General features: G+C 37.4%; 1 protein-coding gene across 1 annotated transcript; it reads left to right on the forward strand.

Annotated features, from left to right (window-relative positions):
* Positions 1-1,351: 1,351 nt before the first annotated feature.
* On the forward strand, positions 1,352-20,862 carry ppp1cc (protein phosphatase 1, catalytic subunit, gamma isozyme). Its single transcript, XM_073860251.1, has 7 exons — positions 1,352-1,607; positions 13,973-14,105; positions 14,450-14,680; positions 15,538-15,642; positions 17,024-17,247; positions 19,381-19,515; positions 19,597-20,862. The coding sequence occupies exons 1-7, from the start codon at positions 1,554-1,556 to the stop codon at positions 19,684-19,686; spliced, it is 972 nt and encodes a 323-aa protein (XP_073716352.1). The 5' UTR covers positions 1,352-1,553; the 3' UTR covers positions 19,687-20,862.
* The last annotated feature ends 1,371 nt before the right edge of the window (positions 20,863-22,233 follow it).

Below are 22,233 nucleotides of genomic sequence, written 5' to 3' on the forward strand. Positions count from 1 at the left end.
CTGACCAACAAAGGATTATGGGTGGTGGGCTTTTTTTTAAAGTCTGGATATGACTCTAGACAGCTCCAGACAGAATGACATGACTTCACTACTGAAACAAGCTGTTAAAAATAAATAAAATATTAAATAAAGCCTAGTAAGTATGCTTATGCTGTATACATCTTAGCAGTTTTAATGTAACAAATTAAACACTTTTGAAACATGCATTTCCAAAATGCACGGTGAACCTTACACACATTAAATATGTCAAATGTAATCAAATGATTAATTAATTTGACTTTATCAGTGAGTTATTTAGTTTAATGTGTGTTTAAATATGTTAATAAATAAAGAAAAAGATAGTTAATTAAAGAATTGCTCAATATGAACATACACAAGTCTGTGTTACTCAACTAAAATGATCTGCTATTGAAACACTCTCAGGGTATTGAGACTCAAGGCAGGACATATAAAAAAATAATGTCTAAAGCAAAAATCTATTTAAAAAAAAAAGTAAATATTTTGTAAGAAAATGGAGTAGTTGTTTTGTTTAAAGCAGTGAAATATCATTTTCATCTGATATTATTTTCCATCAAAGGAAGTCAATCTTAATGATGTTGATATATACAAACACTAGAGGGCGCCAAAGTGTCTTTATTACGTCTGTTAAATAATGAAAAAGTTCATAGGATGATTAGTAAAAAAATGTGGGGCATGGTTTGGTTTAATGTGCAGCTGTCTTCTGTCTTATAGTCTTAAAATAGTTTACTAGTACTAGTTGTTTGTCACATTAAATTACCAAGATATATATGTCAAAATGAATATGATATTAGTTCATCCTTTGGCTAATCCGAGTAATATAGTGCTTGTGCTAGTTATATTCAACACAGTAGTATATGACTTGGTAATATATTGGTAAGATATGTTTAATAAAAATGTATGAAATGTATGTGTATAATTGAAAGATATTTGTCTGACTCTGAAATTATTGAAACTATTGACACATGTTTTTGCACTGATAAAACAAGTGTTGTTTTGCTGTGGTTTATTTAGACACACTTTGTCCATGTCCTTCATGCAATTTGATGTGTTGGTGAAATATCCAAATAAAACGTAATTTCCTCTAAAAACATGTTGAAATAGGATGTTCAACTTGTTATCAATGTTTGTGTGTACGTGTTGAAGTTTTGTCAATTGCAAAACAGTGAAGTAAATTTAGAATAGTAAAATATTTTTAAATGAGAAATTTTGACTTTTTAAATTGAAATTAAATTGTCAACTCTGCTCTATCCACTCCCTCGTCCTATTTTCATCAGTCCTGTAGCTGCGCGGTATTCATCCGCGGCCTGTTTCCAGCAGATGTGCTGCCGCTGCTGCATGAGTATCCTTCCGCCGAGCCGGTGTGCCACCACAACCGCAGCACGCGCATCTGACGGCCCACTACAAACCGAGCTTTCATCTCAAGTGTAGAATAGTTTATCAGATCTTTTGTTCATAAGTTAGTATTTATTTTAGCTAGTTGTAGCTGTCGTGCGCTTTAGGCGGCGGTGTTTGTGTGTTTTATTCGGCTAGTCATGGCTGACATCGACAAACTCAACATAGACAGCATCATTCAGCGCCTGCTCGAGGTGAGTATTAACGTCGAACAACGACAAAATCTTATACACCTGAGAGAAATAATACCATACATGTTGTTCTTATTGCATTTGCATTTATTTGTTTGTCTGTTTTAGCTGTAACAGGCTTATTTTTTGGTTGTTTAGGTGAACTAGCAGGGCTAGCAAAGCATTAACGTTAGCTGTTTTCGTTGACATGTACGGTGGGGTTTGGCCCAAAGTTCCCTTTCAGTTTTAGTTGGGTTTTTATATGGGAATATTTTGTGAGGTTTGAGCATTCGAGTACCTTGGTATTTGTAGGTTGTTGTTTGCTCGTTTAGAAGTGTTCCCTACGTACTAGGATGCGAACTCTGTCAGGGATTACAGTTCTTTAAAAAAACTATAAACATGCAAAGTACACTACACGTGTAGCTAGCAGTATAAAATTTTATTTTTTTTATTTTAACCGTTCAAAGCGTCGTTTACGGGTTGACGTCATACAAAGTTCCAAGAGTCCTAGAAAACCTGGAATTTTGTCAATAAAGTCCTATTAAGTCATAGCAATGCCTGTGCAATACATTTTTTACACCCATTCATAATAATAAAGACTGGAATGTATGATGTGTGTAACGTTAACTGTATATATTAAATGTTCAGGGATTTTTCACACTGTGTGTGTGCAAAAATAACTTATAAATGTACAATCATTTATTTTAGGAGTCTGTCAGTTAGTATAACATGCTTTCATAATGGATTAACGTTATTCATGTTAATTTTAAACAGCGAATATTGTACATCTTGAGTTGCAAAATTTTGGGAATTTTAGAAACTTTCCAAGGAAATTACATGGGAATATATGGAAGTTGTGGCACAATGACACAGATGAAGAGAAGTCAGATGTTAAAGGTGCAATTTGTAAGATATTTGCAGTAAAATGTCCAAAAACCACTAGGCCAGTGTTATATATTTTGTCCAGCTGATTACTATCAATATCTGTAATGTTTTCAACTACTTGTAAATCGTGAGAAAATTGCCATTCAAAACATTGACACGGGGCAGTGCACTCTCATGTCAATGACTTTAATATCCATGTGACCCTTTGTCACCGCCTTTACTGATGGAAAAACCACATGACAACAGTGGTCGAGTTCGAAAAAATAAAATGGCGGCCAAGGAAGCGACTGGAGCACAAATTCAGTGTAAATAAAGGTAGATTTTCTCTTTTTACACATTTTAATTGCATTTCTAGCGAGAAATTAGTATTGTAGTTTTCAAATATGTAATTAGTTATCACAAAGGCGCTCTCTGTTTATATTTCAAACACGCTGCCTTTGAAGTGCATCCGAAAGCCTTTCTCTGAGCTGCTTTCATGCCTCCGAAGTATTGGCTGAATGGCCGTAAATGGCAGACAACTGGACAGTGACAACTACAGCAGTGGCAGAGGAGGTCGTTTGACGCACACAGAGGAATTTGATGGTTTTAAAATATCGATAGTAGCGATAGAAATATCGATACACTATCGATACAGCAAACTATCACGATAGTTAGCTATATCAATATTTTTGCACAGCCCTACTTTTGTGTGGACGCACTTTGGCTTTCTTAAAAAAGTAAAAATGTCAGCCCTATTTTTTTTACATAAAAAAAGGGAGAAAAGAATATCGCAACATGCAATGCATTATACCGTACCTTGATACATTGTACAATGATACATGTATTGTGATATGTATCGTACCGTGAGGCCCTTGCCAATACCCAGCCCTAATTGTCACGCGCATCTCGTCAGTAAAGCCGGTTCCTTGATTAGTAGTAAATTTCCATTACCTTCTTTCAAATCGGCATTTACTGCACAAATTCATAGTTTACTGACAAGCTGGGCCATATTGCATATATATTGCAGGCGATACGTCTGCGGTAATTACTGCAAAATTGCTAAATCGATGTTATGCAACTAATGTCGCATGTCTTCAATTTTTTTAACCATACTTCGTTTTAATAAAGGTGATTGTTACATCTCACATGAGCCTTTGACTTGCATGATAACATAAATATTACTTTGTAGAAAATACTGAGATATTCTGTGCATATCGTCATTCATCCCAAAATTACTGGGATATGAAGTTGGTGCCCTAAAATTGGCACAATGCTTCTGGAACCACGAGAGCTGAAAAATTGGCCGTGCACTGTTGTGCTTTATTTTGACAAAAAAAAAACATCCACACAGACAGAATGCATTTGTTTGTTTTCTTACATTATTTTGTGGATATCTAATTTTCTTGCTACTAAAGCCCTTAAACAAAGGATGTTTTCAGAAGTGCTGATTGTAAATGTACATAGTTTTATGCACTTGGCATATGCTTTTATCCAAAGTGACTTACATTGCATTATAAGGTATACATTTTTTATCATTATGTGTGTATCGACCTAGTACCTCGTAAAGGCACAATTATGGTATTGCTGAAGCATCAGATTGCTTCATTTTTACGATGTGCAAGAGTCTTAAGGTGGCTGAGCTCTATGTCAGAGTTCATACTGCATTTTATGTTTTAAAATAGTGTAACCTGTTTATGTTTTTTTAATATAACATTTCAGTATATATAGCGTTTCAAACGTTGTCTCTCTCTTACATTGTCTACGTTTTCTCTGCTCCAGCAGAACAGTGCTTGAATAAACAACAGTGTTTTAATAATTAAACATTTTGCAGAAGAACTGTTTTGAGTTAACCCTCTTTAAAGGAGCACTGTTTTAGAGCCAGAAACATTTTATTTATATGGGCTGAACTCACGATACGCTATACAGCTCTCAGCATTTCTTCGAAACCTCTCCCTGTTGTTTTCCATCTTGTCAGCCAATCGCATCACCTGCATGTTTATTGCTATACAGCCTAAAAACCTGGCGAGGATACGAGGCGTGCATCTTTATCTGCTGCGCTGGTATTAATACGGCTGTTCTCTTGGCAGTCTGTTACTGTTATGTAACCGCACACCAGTTTCCGACTCATAGTTCATAGGCGGGGAATATACAGAGCTCAAAGTCTTTTGGGTGTTCACAGATTCATGAATGGTTTATGATCAAAACTCTTAGTAATTGTCTGATTGTCTTGAATAGAGAGGGTGTTGCATGTTCTGTAGGATACTCACCCATCATTGAAACATGATTGTCATGCTTAGGCTTAGATTAAGCAAGGATTAGGTCTTAGTTAAATTATTTTTCTAAATGTGACATTACTGGTGTGCATCTTGACACAAAATGATGGTTAGGGGTGCACTGATAAATGCCGATATACGCTAATAATACGTGGCTAATAACTATTCTGAATCGCACAGACAATATTATTCACAGTTATTTCATGTACTACGGCTTTTGATCAGTAAGTCCTTATCGATCTGAAATCACTGTTAGTTTGAGTCGTTTATAACATGCATTTATAAAAGCAACACTCGTCAAACACATCATTATACATATTATTTATTATCATGATGGCTTTTGGATGTAGCGGCATTCACCGTAATTCATTGCAGGGCTCAAAATTAACTTTTTTATTTGGTAGCACTGGTGCTCCCAACTTTAAAGAGTTAGGAGCACCAGCAAAAATTTAGGCGCATCCATCCAAAAATTAAAAAGCACCACAACTACAATGTAAATGTTAATAGATTTATTTTATTAAAAATAAAACACCACCACCGGGCTTTACACGTCCTATGGCCAGCATTTAAAATTTGGTCTTCTATTTTATTTTATTTTGTGCTGCATAAATTCCTAAATTAATACCCAAATGCTGTTGAAATAGTATAGCAGCAATAATAATTTAACAATTACAGGTAACATGATTAAAGGGAAACTTCACCCATTTGCATTAAGCTTTGTACCGTTAGAACCCCAGTCATGTTTTTGAATGGTCGTGCACCATTCCCTCAGTTTCCCCTGAGAGGGGAGAAATACTGATTTCAGTGAGGCACTTCCTTCTTTCAATGATGTAAAAATCGTCATTTTGCGTCATTGAAAGAAGGAAATCCTGTATCTCTATTGAGTGTGAAAGACTACAGACACTCATTCCTCATTTTTCCAAGGTGGGGGCTATGGGTGGGACCCATTCACGCTTCAGACCAATTACAGATAAGTGGGTGGGACTTACGAAAATATACGAACACAGACCGAAAAAAAACGACCAGCCGCCATCTTTATGCTAAGCTAAGCTAAACAGAAGTTGTGGAGCGAGCCAGAATTCATGTTACAATAACAGTGGAAGTTAATCAATATTACATGGAAGAGGGTGATTTTACAAGCGTGATGCTCTAATCCGCTGTACATTGCACCTTTATGAGCCACAATACTGCAAAGAGCTGAGGCAGATGTAGGAACAGAAGCCAGAGGAGTAGGCCGGAGCCTGGGCGTCGGCTGGGTAGAGGAGCCCGGTGAAGAAGCAGCAACCATCGGCCTCTGCTGCGTAGAGAAGCTTGCCTGTTCTCTCGCTGTGTGGCTTCTTTATAACATTTCTGCATCAGATACGGATATGGACGTTTGTTTGGTGAAGGTTTCTATGCAAGAGAGGAAGTTTGCGCGCGTTTGGAACGTTTATTTCACGGACATGTTTCGGTTTACGAGCAGACGCGCTGCGGAGTATATAAGCTTGGACGGACTCGCGCCGTTTGCTTTCGGTTTAACATTTCTGGATCAGATAAGGATATGGACGTTTGTTTTGTGAATGTTTCTGGTCGCGTGCTTATTTCAAAGACGTGTTTCGGTTTACGAGCACAAGCTCCAAGAGCTGAGGCAGCGCGTCTGTGGAGATATTATGCAGGGGACGCGTTTGTGTGGAGGATGCAGGGACAAACGGACGTCTGACTAAAGTGAGTGTTTATATTTTCGTTGTTATACTAACGTGGCATTTATGTACACAATAGCATATCTGAGCGGTGTTTTATATGTCTATATTGTGAGAGCAGTGAGGCCAATAATAACACAAATGTAATTACAGTAAACGAGAGACAAAAAGAAAATTGGTAAAACTAAATAAACATTTAAATTGCATACACTTTTTTTAAGTACTTGGAAAGACATTTGTACTGCGGATCTGAAACCGCACGTTACTGTTTGAATAAGACTTTGCTACACACCAGGCCAGAGTGTTATTGTGTGTACCACAATGTAACATCACGTTTAAAAGTAAATCATGATTGGTGTCAGTCAGACACAGTGGTGGTGGCTATTTTCTTTGTTTTACTAACGTGGCATTTATGTACATAATAGCATGTCTGAGCCGTGTTCTGAGTAATGGGAGTGGCTTGCAGAGCTGTGCATTGTGGTGCATAGTGGCAGTTGTAGTTTTTCATACAAATGTGCTCTAAAGTCACATTTTGTCTTTTCTCTGTCAAATAGGCACAAAATTCTACATTTATGTTACATTTTGACTACAAATATGACTCACTTTCCATAAAGATTAATGTTCCTATCGGTGAAATGGCCCTTTAAGATTACATAGAAAATCTAGCAAACACGTAAAACACTGATTAATTGTGACATTACAAAAGTGACCCTAATATACAAGGCTAATATATATTGGTATTGATAACTGCATTACCAGGTGGCTTTTACTACTAAATAGGCAATGTTTTAAAAAATACAACAAAAACATACCATCAGCATTGTCGTATTCCACAGCAACATGGACCACAAGGATGTTTGTCGAATGGCCATTCAACAGCGCATGCGCACATACACCATCAAACACACTTTGACAGACAGGTCGGTGTCTCCATCAATAATAAACACATTTGTCATGACACGTCTTGTGTTTTTGGCACTTTCGCCATGTTTAAGCAAGGTACGTCTGGCGCTTAAAATGTTTTGATTCCGCCATCAACGCTGTTTTACAGGATTTACAGTAAACACAGTAAGTTACATTTTCATAGCGGAGACACTCGAAATCTTTAAGCCACTCTCTCTGAAAGGTTTAACGTCAACTCGTATTTTCCGGTGGTGGAGTTACATTTGAATTCGGATCGTCGTTAAAAAATACAGTAATAACCTTAGCTGTAATCGGCTCGCTCTCGTCATGCTCGCGACGCGTTCGTCTTTTCACATTTCCGCGCTTCACGGCAACAAGGAATGACTGACGCTCATATTAGCCAATCTGCGGTCTTCATTAAACGCAAGAACTTAATGGTGAAATTTGATTGGTTATGTATCATTGGAGAGAACACTGAACCTGGGACAGCGCCAGCACGCAGGATCACAATCAACTCGCGTCACAACAAAATGGGCAGTCGCACAAATGCTCCCAAATATATTTTAAGGTCGCACAGATTAAATTTCGGTCGCATATGCGACCAAAATGGTCGCAATTTCGAGCCCTGCATTGAGAAGCATGGCAAGCATCATCAGCCGATATATCGGTGCACCCCTAATGATGGTGCTGATATATTTCAAGTAGGGGTGTCACGATTCTCCAAATCCTCGATTCGATTAAATTTTCGATTCTAAGGTCACGATTCGATCCGATTCTCGATTTTTACATATTTTTTATATGGCATATAATTTAGAAAAAAATGATATGCCAATTTTTATTATTATTATTATAATACTTTAACATTAACATGCACATTGCACAACTCGCATGGGGGTTTGTGGGCTTCACTTAACGCGAGAGCTTGTAGAGAGAGGATTCCTTCTTGCACACACATGACTATGCGCGGTTGGCAGTTACATGGATCGGGCGGATGACGTGACGAAAAATAATATTTTAATTAAATTCGGTCGACTGCTTGTTATTAGCTGTGTCCTTCTAAGCATGCGACCTCTCTGCCTTTCATAGTGGCAGCCACAGAAGTTCAAGAAGAGAACTGAAATGAGACGGTCTAGTATTCGGAGGACGCACAATTTGCGTCACCTGCTGCACACGCCCCCAGTAGCGCCCACCGCACCTGTCAGCAGAAAACAGCGGAGACATTTCTGACTAGGGCTGCACGATTCAGAGAAAAAATCTAATTGCCATTTTTCTGATCAAAATTGCGATTCGCGATTTAAAGTGCGATTCATTAGTATATAATAAAAGAGGTACATCCAGGTTTGTTTTGGTGGTTTTAATAGCACCAAAGAAAGATGCTGTGCTACTGTTTATTTAAAACCTCTTAAACATTGTACCAAGTTTTCTGCAGGACTTTGCTATTCTGCAGACAAACTTCTCAGAACATAAAAAAATACAATTTAAAAATTTTTTTTTGAAAGTTTTATTTAAAATAACATATAGGCCAATGTATTTTGGCTGTCACTACAACAATGCATCTGACAAGCAAATGTTTAGTTTTTCTTTTAATCATAAGACTATACTCATCTTGTTTTACTTTTCAGGCATCTGTAATATATGTAAATATATTAGTTATTAGAATCTATGATTTAACATAAGCAAAAAATACAAATAAAACACTGCACAGTCCTCACTGTAGGATTTTAAATGTGGAGCTGCAGAAGCTTGTTCAGTTAAGAGTAAGGAGTGCTTTTAATTTTTGGTGTGTAATAAACATTTCTAACACAGAAAGCACCAGGTTACTGTCACTTTAAGACACAAGACAGCTTTAAAACTGCTCTGCTTCAATATACTGATAAACATCCAGCTGTTTATGTTCACTTAGACAAGAAAGAAAACTTAAGTTTAGTGATCACGCGTGTGCTGACTGCTCTCTGTGTGCGCGCTTCATGAACCCTCATGCCTGTAAATATTCAAAGCGGTGCAGATGTGCGCGTGCAAGAAAGTATAATGTACCTGTTTCGTCTGCTGTGTTCCGGGCTTTAATGAAACCTGCTTATAGTCTGATGAGGCGCTTGTCATTGTTTGCGATGCATGACCAGAAACGGACGTATATACACCTTTCTTTAAGTCCAACATTACACAAAAGGGAAATGTTTTCGCGCATTTCTGTCCTTTCATTTGCCGGTTAATGAGTTATAATGCGTTTTTAAAATGACTGAATCCAAAATCTGCCAACTTCATGACATTCCGCGTTGTGCAGTTAATTCCATTTGTATGCATTTCGCGATTCTGTCCGTGTTTTCCGCATCGCGGAAATCATATGGCCGTACACTTTGTTGAGGAGTTGAACTGCTGCTCGCTCATGTTTTCCAAATGGTGTGATGACGTGTAGTCAGCACCTCAGTGTTCATGCACTCTATTGGTCTAAACTGCATCAAACGTAAAATGCGCATGAAGCGAACTGTCAAAAACTGCGTACTAGATGATTGTTATATTTAATAGTTTTGAATCGAAATAATCGCATTTCTTGCGATTCGAAAATCGCATCCATTCACATCGCGATTTCGGTTTAAAAACGATTAATCGTGCAGCCCTATTTCTGACTTATTAAAATAAATATGTAATCAGAAAAATGATAATTTATTTTAGAACATATGACACATTGATGTAGATTAATCTATTCAACAGCATATCAAATAATCAACCTAGAAATATACGCAACATAAACAGAATAATATTAACACAAAACATAACTTATAATACTAAAACACAGTGACAAGAAAAAGTTTTCTAATAAATACACACTTTTATTTAATAAAGCTTTTAATTGTTTGGGATATCCTCAGCTGTTAAGGATCCATTCGTTCTATCATTAACAGCGCGGAGAAATGAGGATGCATTTTGACACAGCTCTTATCAACGCCGGCGAAGGAGGTACGTGACAAACTCAAAAAATGAGAATTAAAAACAAAGGAAATAGAAGGTCAGAAAAGGGTGACCTGGAATAAGTTTTACAAAGTGGTAAATCAGGAGTGCAGGCTATGTAATTTGTGCATTTAATTTAGGCTATTTATTTATTTATTTTTGTCCCTGTGCGTAAATCGGAGACGGAGTTCACTGCTGATATTCTAGAGCTTTCTAGTCTCGCGGCTGTCATCAGCAGCGTCTTGCATCGCCCAGTCAGCGGATGGCGGGCGGGTGCGGTTTTGAAAACTGGTCAGAAACGTTGGTGCGGATGGATGGTGGACGGATGATGAGTTTTGTTATGCGGTTGCGGATGAAATAATAGTCCATCCGCGCATCTCTAACATGGACTTAATGCACATGGACTTAATGCGTGTGTCTTGGACTCATAGCATCTGAAATAAATCCAGCATATAAGCAGCTGCGCTTCTCTCTGTCTCACGTGCACACGCTCTCGCATCTGTCCGAAGTCTGAACATAAACTAAAGTAGTAATCCTTATGTATTTGTTCAGTTTTATGCGTTTCATGCAAGCTGAGGCAAACTATCCTTTTGTTTAAAATATAACCCGCTGCATCTTTGCGCCTCCCTCACTATCGCGCAGAGAGCTGCGCTCTGTCCAAAGTCAGATCACTGTTAATCCTGTTTATGATATGCATTTCAAGGAGTTGTAGCAATACATCCCTCGTGTTTAAAATATGATCGCTTTCTGCTGGACAGATATTTTTAAAGGCATCTCTGAGAGTTTTTTTCCTCGCTTGGCAAGCCGACCAGACGTGAAATGGGGGCGTGGCAGCATCGACGATCCCATTTTTTAATTCGAAGTTCGAAGCTGTGACTTAATTTCGATCGATTTCGATTTAAAATCGAAATCGTGACACCCTTAATTTCAAGATATGTAAGCGCAAGTTGTTTTCAGTTATGATAGCTCGATTCACTAACAGCTTAAATTGTGAATTCAAACAGATCCGGTTTTTACTTTTTTCTTCCAGATATTTTAGCTATTGCATGTTATGTTATGGTACAATATTGTGAAAAGAGTGTTACTGTAATTACTTTTGCTCTTCATTTAATAGATAAACCAGACACATGACTAGACTCATTGTACTTAAAATCTTTGAAATCTGAATATACAGAAACATATAGTAATGCATTACCAGTAGGATAGATAAATACTGTAGTAAACCTCTCTCATAATTGTTACGCAAATTGATGTATATTGATATGTGGGTACACAGGTATGCATTGCTTAAGAGAAGTAGGAAGGTGTAGCTTGAAATGTCTCTCATTCCAGAGAGTTTTTGTGTGCACTTACACCCTGTCTATACCGGCTACAACCCATGACACATTGTGATGCACCGGTTTAAGTTTACACCATGGCTTAAAACATGTACCATCCCGCCCTCTTCCAGTAACCAACATAAAGTAGTCCTGATCTGCAGTATTGGGCTGCGTCTCTAGGTGCCAGTTGCTCAAAACAAGTGTTATAAATAGAAATGGCGGGCAGTAACAGGGCAACACGGGCAGGGCTTTGACTGTTCCCTGGAGCTTATGTGTCATAAAAATGAAATGGATGTGGCACGCAGGAAAGTGACGAACGGGAGAAGGGGATGCAGGGCTGATCCGGTCTGCTCTGGACATTAGACTTGAATCCTTTAGTTTTCTTTGATCCTTCTCAAGTAGGGCACATCTGCAGATGGTAGATGACTTCAGTAACGCTAACCTACTTCTGATTTCTTTGCTAAAAGTTTCTAGTAGATCACAGAAAGTCCCTGTTGTAGATGTAGAAAGCTGCATTACAGAGGATCGACTCATTTTAGTTCCTGAGTGCAGTCTTGACTCACACGCAGCATTATGCTTATTTGCCTGATTTCTCTTGGAAAAATGAGATTAAGTTACAATTCTGACAAAAATGCTTTAAGTGAAAAAACCTGTATTGCTAATTGTAATAATCAATCATTTAAAGCCTGTTTTTTGGAGAAACTCTTACAGAATAACGTTATATGTTGAAATTAGGTTGTATTTTACATCAGATTACTTCAGCCGTTACTTATTCACGATATATATATATATCACATGAGCTTGTGTCCAGTTTTTTTGTCTGGTGGTGCAGTGAACAGATCTCTTGTCTTTTTAGGGTAAAAATAGCTTTTAATTTGTTGTTGTGTTTGAGTATCCCAAAAAGGGGTTTCTGTTTCATTTGCCATAATATGGTTAATTTTGTTTGTCAGTATAGGCCCATTAGAGATGCTCCGATCAGCATTTTTGGGGCCGATTACCGATCACCAAAATCATGATCTGCCGATCGCCGATCAGTGCCGATCACAGAATGGCAGTGGAATGGGAATCTTTTATCTATAATCTAGCAGAGTTTGCACCATTTGTAGAAATGAAATTAACTATAAATTAGGTGTATTATTGTTTTAATAAGAGAATCAAATAAATAAGCACAACAAATATTTCTTCTTGCAAAGAGAAATGTAATATGCCTTTAAAAAGGTTTATGTCTGTTAAAAGTGATTAAAATAAAACACTTCACAGTCTTTACTGTATGAATTAAATATACACGCATTCGTATGAAGTACAACAGTTTTTCACTGATGAGCACAGAGTAATTTTATTGAGAGATGAATTAGGATACTGTAGCTTTAAGACGTGGGAAAGATCATTCTCTTCACGTGCACTGATGACAGGCTGCTGTGTATGCGTGCGGCGGGTGTCCGCAAACAAGAGCAGCTGTGAGGAAAATGGAAGTTTAAACCTTCAAAACTTTAAAACGAATGCAAGTAATAAACTTTCGGCATGAGGATGCAATTGTCCGCGATAGATATGTGTTGTATACGCTGATGTGAAGACGCATTGCGCTGAGGACCAGAGCGCGTCCTCATAGTCCGCAAACAAGAGCAGCTGTGAGGAAAATGGATGTTTAAACCTTCAAAACTTTAAAACGAATGCAAGTAATAAACTTTAGGCACGAGGATGCAATTGTCCGCGATAGATATGTGTTGTATACACTGTTTGATAGGGATGTGAAGACGCATCGCGCGTCCTCATAGAAAATACGCATAAAGTTATCTCTGTTAAAGGCAGAGAGGGAAATCCAAATCTGCACGTCACACATGAGCAATAGGTTACAAAATGCTCGCACTGTGTAAAATGGTCTCTTATTGCAGCCGTATCAGGAACGCTATGATGACAAAAGTAAACAGAAAAATCGGCTCATGAGATCGGCAAATTTAGCGAGTGCCGATCGCGTCATTTAATGTCGTTATCGGCCGATTACGATCGGCGGCCAATCGATCGGAGCATCACTAAGGCCCATGCCTACTTCTGATAGTCATGCTGTGTGAAAAGATCTGTAACCTGACTACTTGCAGTCTGAACTCGGCATAATGCTTGCCCTGACCATCGGGCTCTTCTTATTGTCGAGCTTTGGCTGAAGTAAAGCACACACATAAAGAATCGATTCAGGGATTTGTCTAATATTAATATTTAGCTTTAAAGGAGAGTGTTTAAAAGCATAAGATTTTGCGGTTGCTATGAAATGTTTACTGACCGCTTTGATGTTTTTGTACAATTTGTGATTACACGTGATTACAGTTATGAAATGATTATTTGTGATGTAGTATATTTGTATATTTTTCTGATGGATGATTCAAAGAGCTATCTTTGTTTTTGTGAATGCAGTGAGGGGATCGAAGCCCGGCAAGAACGTCCAGCTACAGGAGAATGAGATCCGTGGGTTGTGTCTGAAATCTCGTGAAATCTTCCTCAGTCAACCCATCCTGCTGGAGCTTGAGGCTCCGTTGAAGATCTGTGGTGAGGAATAGACAAAAGCATCTCCTAATATTATAAACACAAACTCTTACTCATTTACAATCTCAATTATTAAAATCATACGTTCATTGAAACTCAATTACTAAACACAAAATTAAGCCGTGTCCCACTTTTTAAGTGCAACCATGTTATTTATTTAATTTGCTTGGAGTCCTATTTTGTAACCCGAACATAAAATTATTTTTAGTTTATTAATTGAAATGTTTCAGATGTTCTGTGAGATTTGTGTAATCAGTTCACTTACATAATTAAATAATGTGACCTGATGATGATGTAATCACGCTAAATAGTGCAAAACACCAAATAAGATGCTCTCATCGCCACAGGTGATATCCACGGGCAGTACTACGACCTTCTCAGGCTCTTCGAGTATGGAGGATATCCACCTGAGAGCAACTACCTGTTTTTGGGGGACTATGTTGACCGAGGCAAGCAGTCTCTGGAAACCATCTGTCTGCTGCTGGCGTACAAGATCAAATACCCAGAAAACTTCTTCCTGTTGAGGGGGAACCACGAGTGTGCCTCCATCAATCGTATCTATGGCTTTTATGATGAGTGTGAGTATTCACTTGAGGCTCGATTGATGGAAATAAAAGTATCACGTGTGGGCTCATGCATACATTTACAATCTTTGTTGAACATTTAATAAATAAGCTCCGGTTACATATATGTAGCATTGCCGGACACGTTGCATATCATTTACTGTAAAGGAAGCATCATTGATACATGGATAGGACACAGTTAGGACACTGTGATGTAAGAAGTTAGTCTGTTGTTGAGTTTGAGCCAATCACAGACCTCTCAGGAAGTTGATGCAATAACTCAATGACATAGGCATTGTTTTCAACAGCACTGAAGTCTAATGTAAATAATACAGACAACCTTTTTATTCTGTGAATATCATTATTTTGTTTGTATATTATAATCACTAATCCTGTCTGTACACAAGGATTTGAAATGTCATGTGGTTATTCAGGTTAATATAATCCAGTGCTGAGACAGATTTTGAGTTTCATTTTTTGTTAAACTGTAAATGGAGCAGGATTTCACATGATGCTCATTCTGTGCAGAGGCAATGATGTGTATTTTTAGCATGCAGCTTCCCTGCAGACCTCTTTCTTTATTTAAGCCTGGAGTATAGTTTGCGTATGCGCACTTATACACGTAGCCAAACATTCGACGCATGCACATTGCGACAAATTGCATTGCCTCTCCTGGCCTTTATACTACATACACTTGTACCTTAATTCGCGACCTGCACGTGCAAAGTGTGTGCGGTTACAAAAATCAGGCCGTGCGTTGATCCTCACATACGTGTACTTCAGGCTTTACACTGTAATGGCTTAATAAATAGTAGTGTTCATTTTAAAATAAGTCATGCGTGTGTTTATGGTGTTGTGTGTTTGCTGTCCAGGCAGGAGACGTTATAACATCAAGCTCTGGAAAACCTTCACTGACTGTTTCAACTGTCTGCCCATCGCCGCCATTGTGGATGAGAAGATCTTTTGTTGTCATGGAGGTGGGTGTGGCTCCATAACCGCAAGATGATGTAACCGAGAGCTGTCCACCTGCCAAATAAACACAGACTATTCAATATTTATATGCAATGATGACCATTAACGGTACATACACACGGGGCAAAAACGTTAACGCTCGACGGAGGGCTTGTCTGAAGCGTGGCCAACAGCCAATCACAGTGGCCGCAACACATGCTCCTCCGGTCTTCCATAAACGTAATTGGCTGGCTCTGCCTAGGTTATTTGCATAAGGCGATCTGATTGGCTGACGCACACGTTGCCGCTTGAAAAGTAAAGAAATGTTCAACGCGGCGCTGACGGATCCACAATTCAGTTCGGCAACGCATGACGCCACACATTAAAAGTGAATGGGAAGCGTTAACGCTTGTGCCACGTGTGAAAGTACCGTAAGTTCACATATAGGTCTTAACGGGGGTCGCTCGCCGAACGAGAAGCGATATGAATCTAAAAACAACACATTATTTTCTATGAATGTACGCACACCGACAACGGCTGTCCAATGTGACTCTGCTCAAATCCCTGTTGCACCACTCACATAGTTTAACATTAAATAACATCATATTTGTCCCAAATCGTTAGCGATTAACATTGGCTGCTAACGTATATTTGCATTTTGAAGTAGACGCTATCTGACTAACCATGTTCTATTTAATGTGCACTTCCGGTGTACGATACCTCTGAGTTGTCGCGGCACGGCACTTCTCGTTTGGTGTGTGAACCCCTTTAGTGGTGGCTGTGTAGTTTGCCAAACTATAAGCGTTTACTACAAACTATAAACTTTAGTCTGCCCTTAATGTTGCAGTGTTTCACGACAGCCAATCAACACAATAAACAATCACACCCGGGCACGGTACAGAGCGATCACACTAGTCAAATGAACCAGGATTTGGGGGTCAAATCGGTCTGGGCATGGTTTGTTTTGGATAGTCTGAGTGCACCCTTAGTGTCAAATGTGATATCTATACTCTGTAAAGTCCATATTATTTTCATCCGTTCTAGAGGTAAGTATTTTTTTAATGGCTTGCATGCCTATTTCTAGCTATTTTTTTGTTGATCGCATAAATACAACCCAGGGTTTATACATGTGCATTGGAAATCACGAGTAATTCCGAATAAATAGTGGGAAACATGAAAATCTTGTTTTTACAAGTTACAATTTTTGCTGGCTTATATCGGCATCGGTTATTGGCTAAAATGACTTGAAAATAATCAGATTTTGCCACAAATGCATCTCTAGTTTTACTTAATGATTCTTTTAGAACACTAACCACAACTTGCAATACAGTTTTACAGACTACATCACATTAAATAGATCCAAATCTGAAACTAACATTTATTATGTGATTTCGTGGTTGTGCTCAGGCCTGTCTCCAGATCTGCAGTCTATGGAACAGATCAGAAGGATCATGAGACCCACAGATGTTCCAGATCAGGGTCTCCTGTGTGATCTGCTGTGGTCTGATCCAGACAAAGACGTGCTGGGCTGGGGAGAGAATGACAGAGGTGTGTCCTTTACTTTTGGAGCTGAAGTGGTAGCCAAGTTCCTCCATAAACATGACCTGGATCTCATCTGCAGGGCCCATCAGGTGAGTTTGTTTTTGTTTTTTTAGGGACGACTCTCATCTTCTGCTGAGCTCAGTTTGCGGGTCAACAGAGCTCCTCGTAAATAAAGCAAATTCTTAGAATTTGACTGCTGCGTTATTTTGATTAAGTTGTAAAGCTAACAAATCACACGGTGCTGGGTCTCTGATTTAGTTTTGATATGCTACTTATACAAACAAGAAAACAGAAAGGGCTGCAGTGGTAAAAGTGTGAATGTATTATTATTTATGCATATTTGCATCTTATAAGATTTATTAACTTAGTGGGGGACTTAATATGAAATATCAAAAAAATTGAAGGATAAAATGAATTTCACACAAGGTCATGGAATTTTGAAAGGCATATTCCAGATATTGAAAGTCAGATGATTTTATTTTGTTTGCTGCGTTAAATTTTAGTTTGCATTTATCAAAATCCGCTAGTTAAAGGCGGGGTGCATGATCTGATCTCTGAAAGCCAATGTTGACATTTGAAATCACCTAAACAACACGTCCCTACCCCAATAGAGTTTGGACCTTTTTTTGATAGACCCGCCCCACACATACGCACGATGTCGTTTAGTAGACATGCCCCTTACTGCTGATTGGCTACAAGTGGGTTTTTATAGTCGGCCCGACTCCCTTTTCCAAAGTGTTTTCGTGCACTGTTTTCGTGCACTCCGCCTTTAAGTTGTGACGTAAGGAATGACATTTCCGGGTCAAGCCTCCACTGATTTCAAGTGAGCCTACAATCTAAACACCCATTTATTGGCATTGCTTATTAATTTCACGCATTTAAATTAAAAAAAAAATGAACTCAGATCAGGTCATGAAAATTCAGCTTTTTAGTCAGGAAAAAGTCATTTGGCTTAGGGTGGGAACCTTGACAGTGTGAAAATGCGAATAAAGCACAATAGTAATGTGTATTTAATATTCATGTAAGTTTAGCAGAATATTGGAAATGATGCAGTTTTACAGGTTTGTGTAGTTCAGTGGTTCTCAAACTGGGTGCCGGGGGGGCGTAAGATGTTCATTATGGCCCCAGTTTCGTGCCATTATTTTATCCTAAATTCTGTGTAATCAAACCTCAGATAAATAAGGCAACATTTTTATCAAATGTAATGTTTTGTTTAATTTAAACTCCAAGATTGAAATTGTTTATGTCTTTGAGGGAGGGGTTATATTGGGACGCACCCTACACAAGGGGGACTGCATGCTGAAAAGTTTGAGAACTGCTGGTGTAGTTCATCACATCAATTATTTAAAAGCTATAAATACACAGTTTTGTTTTGAGACACTTAATGTAACGCTTTTTATGTAAGATTTTTATGTCACTTCACAAGTTGTGGTGTCTTTATGTATAAATAGGATGTTTTTGGGGAGAAGCCACCTGGATCAGACGTTATGCCTATAGAGATAACTCACATCTTCATTCTCATATTAAATGAATGTCTAGTTTTTGGAAACTGGGTTCCATATAAATGCCAAAAACTGTCTACAAAAGATAAAGTCTTCAACACTTTGTCTTTTATATTATAAGAGTGAATACTCTCAAGTCAGCGGTCGGATCATCTGATGTCTGCTGTTCCTGTAGTTGCAACCACTAAACACTCTTGTTTACTCTGTTTACTCTGTTGCTGTGTTATGTAATCTCTGTTTCTAATATAAGATTAATGTAAGGAGGAGGTGATGTCTGGCATCGCCCAGTGTTGCTTGGCAACCATAAATAATTTGCTCCATGTTGCTCTCCTCTATAAAGTATTCTCCCTCATCTGAGCGTTTTAACATGCCAATACATTGCATTTCTATACCTTAATAGATACGTAAAGTTCAAAGTATCCACATTTGAACTTTATTCATGTGCTGATAGACTCGGTCATAAAATACTCATCATCTGTAAGCAGTGCCAATGTTCAGATGTAAGTTATGGGTTTGTCCTCTAGGTGGCAGTCATGCTTCATCAATATAATGAACAGGTAGTGAGTATAAATAAGGATTTTTAGGTTATACATGTGCATCAGTGAGATCATAAATTATTGTATTATTTAGTAAATGACATAGATTTGATGTTTATTTATTTTCCATAGGTAAACTAAGTGTGTGAATCCTGAAGCTCTTCTGCTTATTTTATTCATGTAGGTGGTGGAAGACGGTTATGAGTTTTTTGCTAAGAGACAGCTGGTGACTCTTTTCTCTGCTCCAAACTACTGTGGAGAGTTTGACAACGCTGGTGCCATGATGAGTGTAGATGAGACCCTCATGTGTTCTTTTCAGGTACCGTCTCAGTTTACAATATATCAATGCATCGTTTTATGTTTGTTTCTCTTCTAATCAAATGTATTTATTCTCTTAAAGATTTTGAAACCAGCTGAGAAAAAGAAACCAAACTCGAGTCGTCCAGTGACTCCACCCAGAAACATGGTGACCAAGCAGGCCAAGAAATGAGGCGTGCGGTGACGGAGCAGGACTTTATCATACATGTGTCACAGCTTGAGAGCCGCGCCGTGCTCTGGTTTCGGTCACTTTGACTGATTCAGAACTGTTGACTGCATCTTTTATTTCGATTTTCTTGTTGTATCTTTTGTCCTTTTCACATGAAGTGGCCACTCGGGTATTAGAGAAGTGCTTTTAGTTTCATTGAAATGTTTTTCTTGGGAGACACAAAACGGCTTTTATAACCTAAACTTCTTCAGGATCTCGGTTCCAAGCAAGCTTCGCCCAAATGCAACACATGGCAACGCTGTCTCCTTGTTTATAAATTTTGGGAGAAACGCTGGAATTTTAAAATGTTTAAAATATTTGCTCCTAATGGCTTATTCAGACCACTTTGAACAATGAAATGCTTTCACTTTAGTATGAAGCAAACAGCACACAAAGCACCTATGTTAAGTCTTGTATGATTTCAACTTTAAGCACCTAAAGCATTTTTGCTGTTTAGATTATTATTTTTTTTTACTTCTGACTGTGCCATGAAATTTGATATTCAGTTCACTTCAGTCAAAGTTTTTTAATGTTTTACAATGCATTTGTCATTATTTTGTATTATAGTTCTTTTAAAAGTTTGAAGGCAGGATTGAACCGTACGTATGTGGATGTATGAAATAAGTCTGGAGTGTTGTATGAATGTGTGTATGTGTGATTTTAAATGAAGTCAAGATATATTCAGGTGGTTACCAACTAAAGGTTTAGTCTGATATGTTTATCGCTGTTTTATCTTGTTTGTTTTTATTAAGATGCTTTGTATTCTTACTCCATTGCGTCTTGTACCACCAGTTAATTCATGTAACTCGAGAAGTTTTCGCATTATGGGCATGTTTGATTGATTTCTCTCTAAAGGACTTTTTTGTTGCATGCATCTAGTATTAGAAATAGGACGCAAGGCTTTCTCAGGGCATGCAACATTCAGCATGTCTTCAGAGTAATGTAGCTCCACATCAGGTATATCACATCAGGAAAACTTTTTTCGTGCAAATTTCTACAGTATTTCATATTGATTCTGTTCAACCTAAACCCACTGTAAATATACAGGAGTTGTTTTGTTCAGTCAGGGCAATAATTCACAAGTTTTCCACACTTATAAATAATTGTTATACTTGCGAAATAAATCAAAGGGAGAGGTGAGAGATTGCCCACTGTTGTTATTCAAATTCAACTTGAATTCTTTAATTTTTTTATCTCATTAAGTAATGTTATGAGAGTAATTTTTACATTAATTCAAAGTGACGTAATAAGCTTGCATTCATAATTTTATGACCTTATAACAATGGTTCAAAGAGTCCTCATTTGAAAGTGAAAGCACGTGAAAAGTGCACTAAATTCACTTTAAGTACACTTAGTAAAGGTACCATTTTCTCATGCTAATTTTGTACCTAATATACAAAAAATAGGGAAAGGGCTTATCCTTGTTCCAGACTAAAATGCATGCTTGAGCTGCCTTAATTTAAAAACACCTTTGATTGACGCATCTTAACATATATCAGTGCTGTTGTTTTGTCCTAAAATGCACACCAGTATTATTTTTTGTAAGGTGTGTTTGTAAAAACTACATAAATGTCTAATAACTAAGGCCTAGTCCTAGATTAACCTAAACCCTGTCCAGGAAGCTGGCCCAAGAACATAAAGTTGTGTACTAGTATGTAGTATACAGTTTCAATTGCTCCCCGAAGTAGAACTTATACTTTTAATTAGTATATGTTTAAAATCTACACTTTAATTTAGCACAAAATAAATGTACTACAAATGTAAAGTTTTTAGTAGAGGTATTTATAAAGTCAAAATAGTCAATCATGTATTCACAAAAAAATTAATAATTGCAAAACAAAAGAAAGTTTTGCACATGAAAAATAAATAATTGAGCAATAATGTTTTTATTGCAACCAAAAATAAAGAATCACAAAAGAAAATAAAGCATTAAGAAAAAATACTGTATTACAAAGGAAGAATAAAATTCACAAATATAAATAACACAGAACAAAAATAAAGATTTTACATCTTTACTTTTTTGTAATACAGTATTTTTGCAAATTTAAATTAAAAAATCAATGACTGCTGTAAAATAAGCTTGAGGATTTTGATGCTTTTGATCTCTGCAACACAACAATGGTTTTGCAAATCAACTAATTTATTTGCAACTCTTTAATTTTGCGTTCTGATCAACTGTGTGTTTCACTTCCCATATGGCAAAAAATGCATTTCTCTGGCCAGAAATATATTTTGAAATATATGCTAAATATATTTTGTAGAAAGTAATACTCAATTGAATATATTTTTGAATGTGAAAATAGATTTAGTTTAACCTTCATATATCAACATACATTTCAAAATGTATTTCAAGGGCAAGCAAATACATTTCTTTTACATCCAATATGGCTAAAAAAGTAGTATTTGACAAAATATATGCTAAATATAAGCTAATTTATAAAGTATATTTTTTTAGGTTAATTTCACTCTTTCAAAAACTTATGTTTATAGGTTCGTAACATAAAGTAGGCT

Source organism: Misgurnus anguillicaudatus, chromosome 22 (assembly GCF_027580225.2).
Source record: "Misgurnus anguillicaudatus chromosome 22, ASM2758022v2, whole genome shotgun sequence".
Taxonomy (NCBI): domain Eukaryota; kingdom Metazoa; phylum Chordata; class Actinopteri; order Cypriniformes; family Cobitidae; genus Misgurnus; species Misgurnus anguillicaudatus.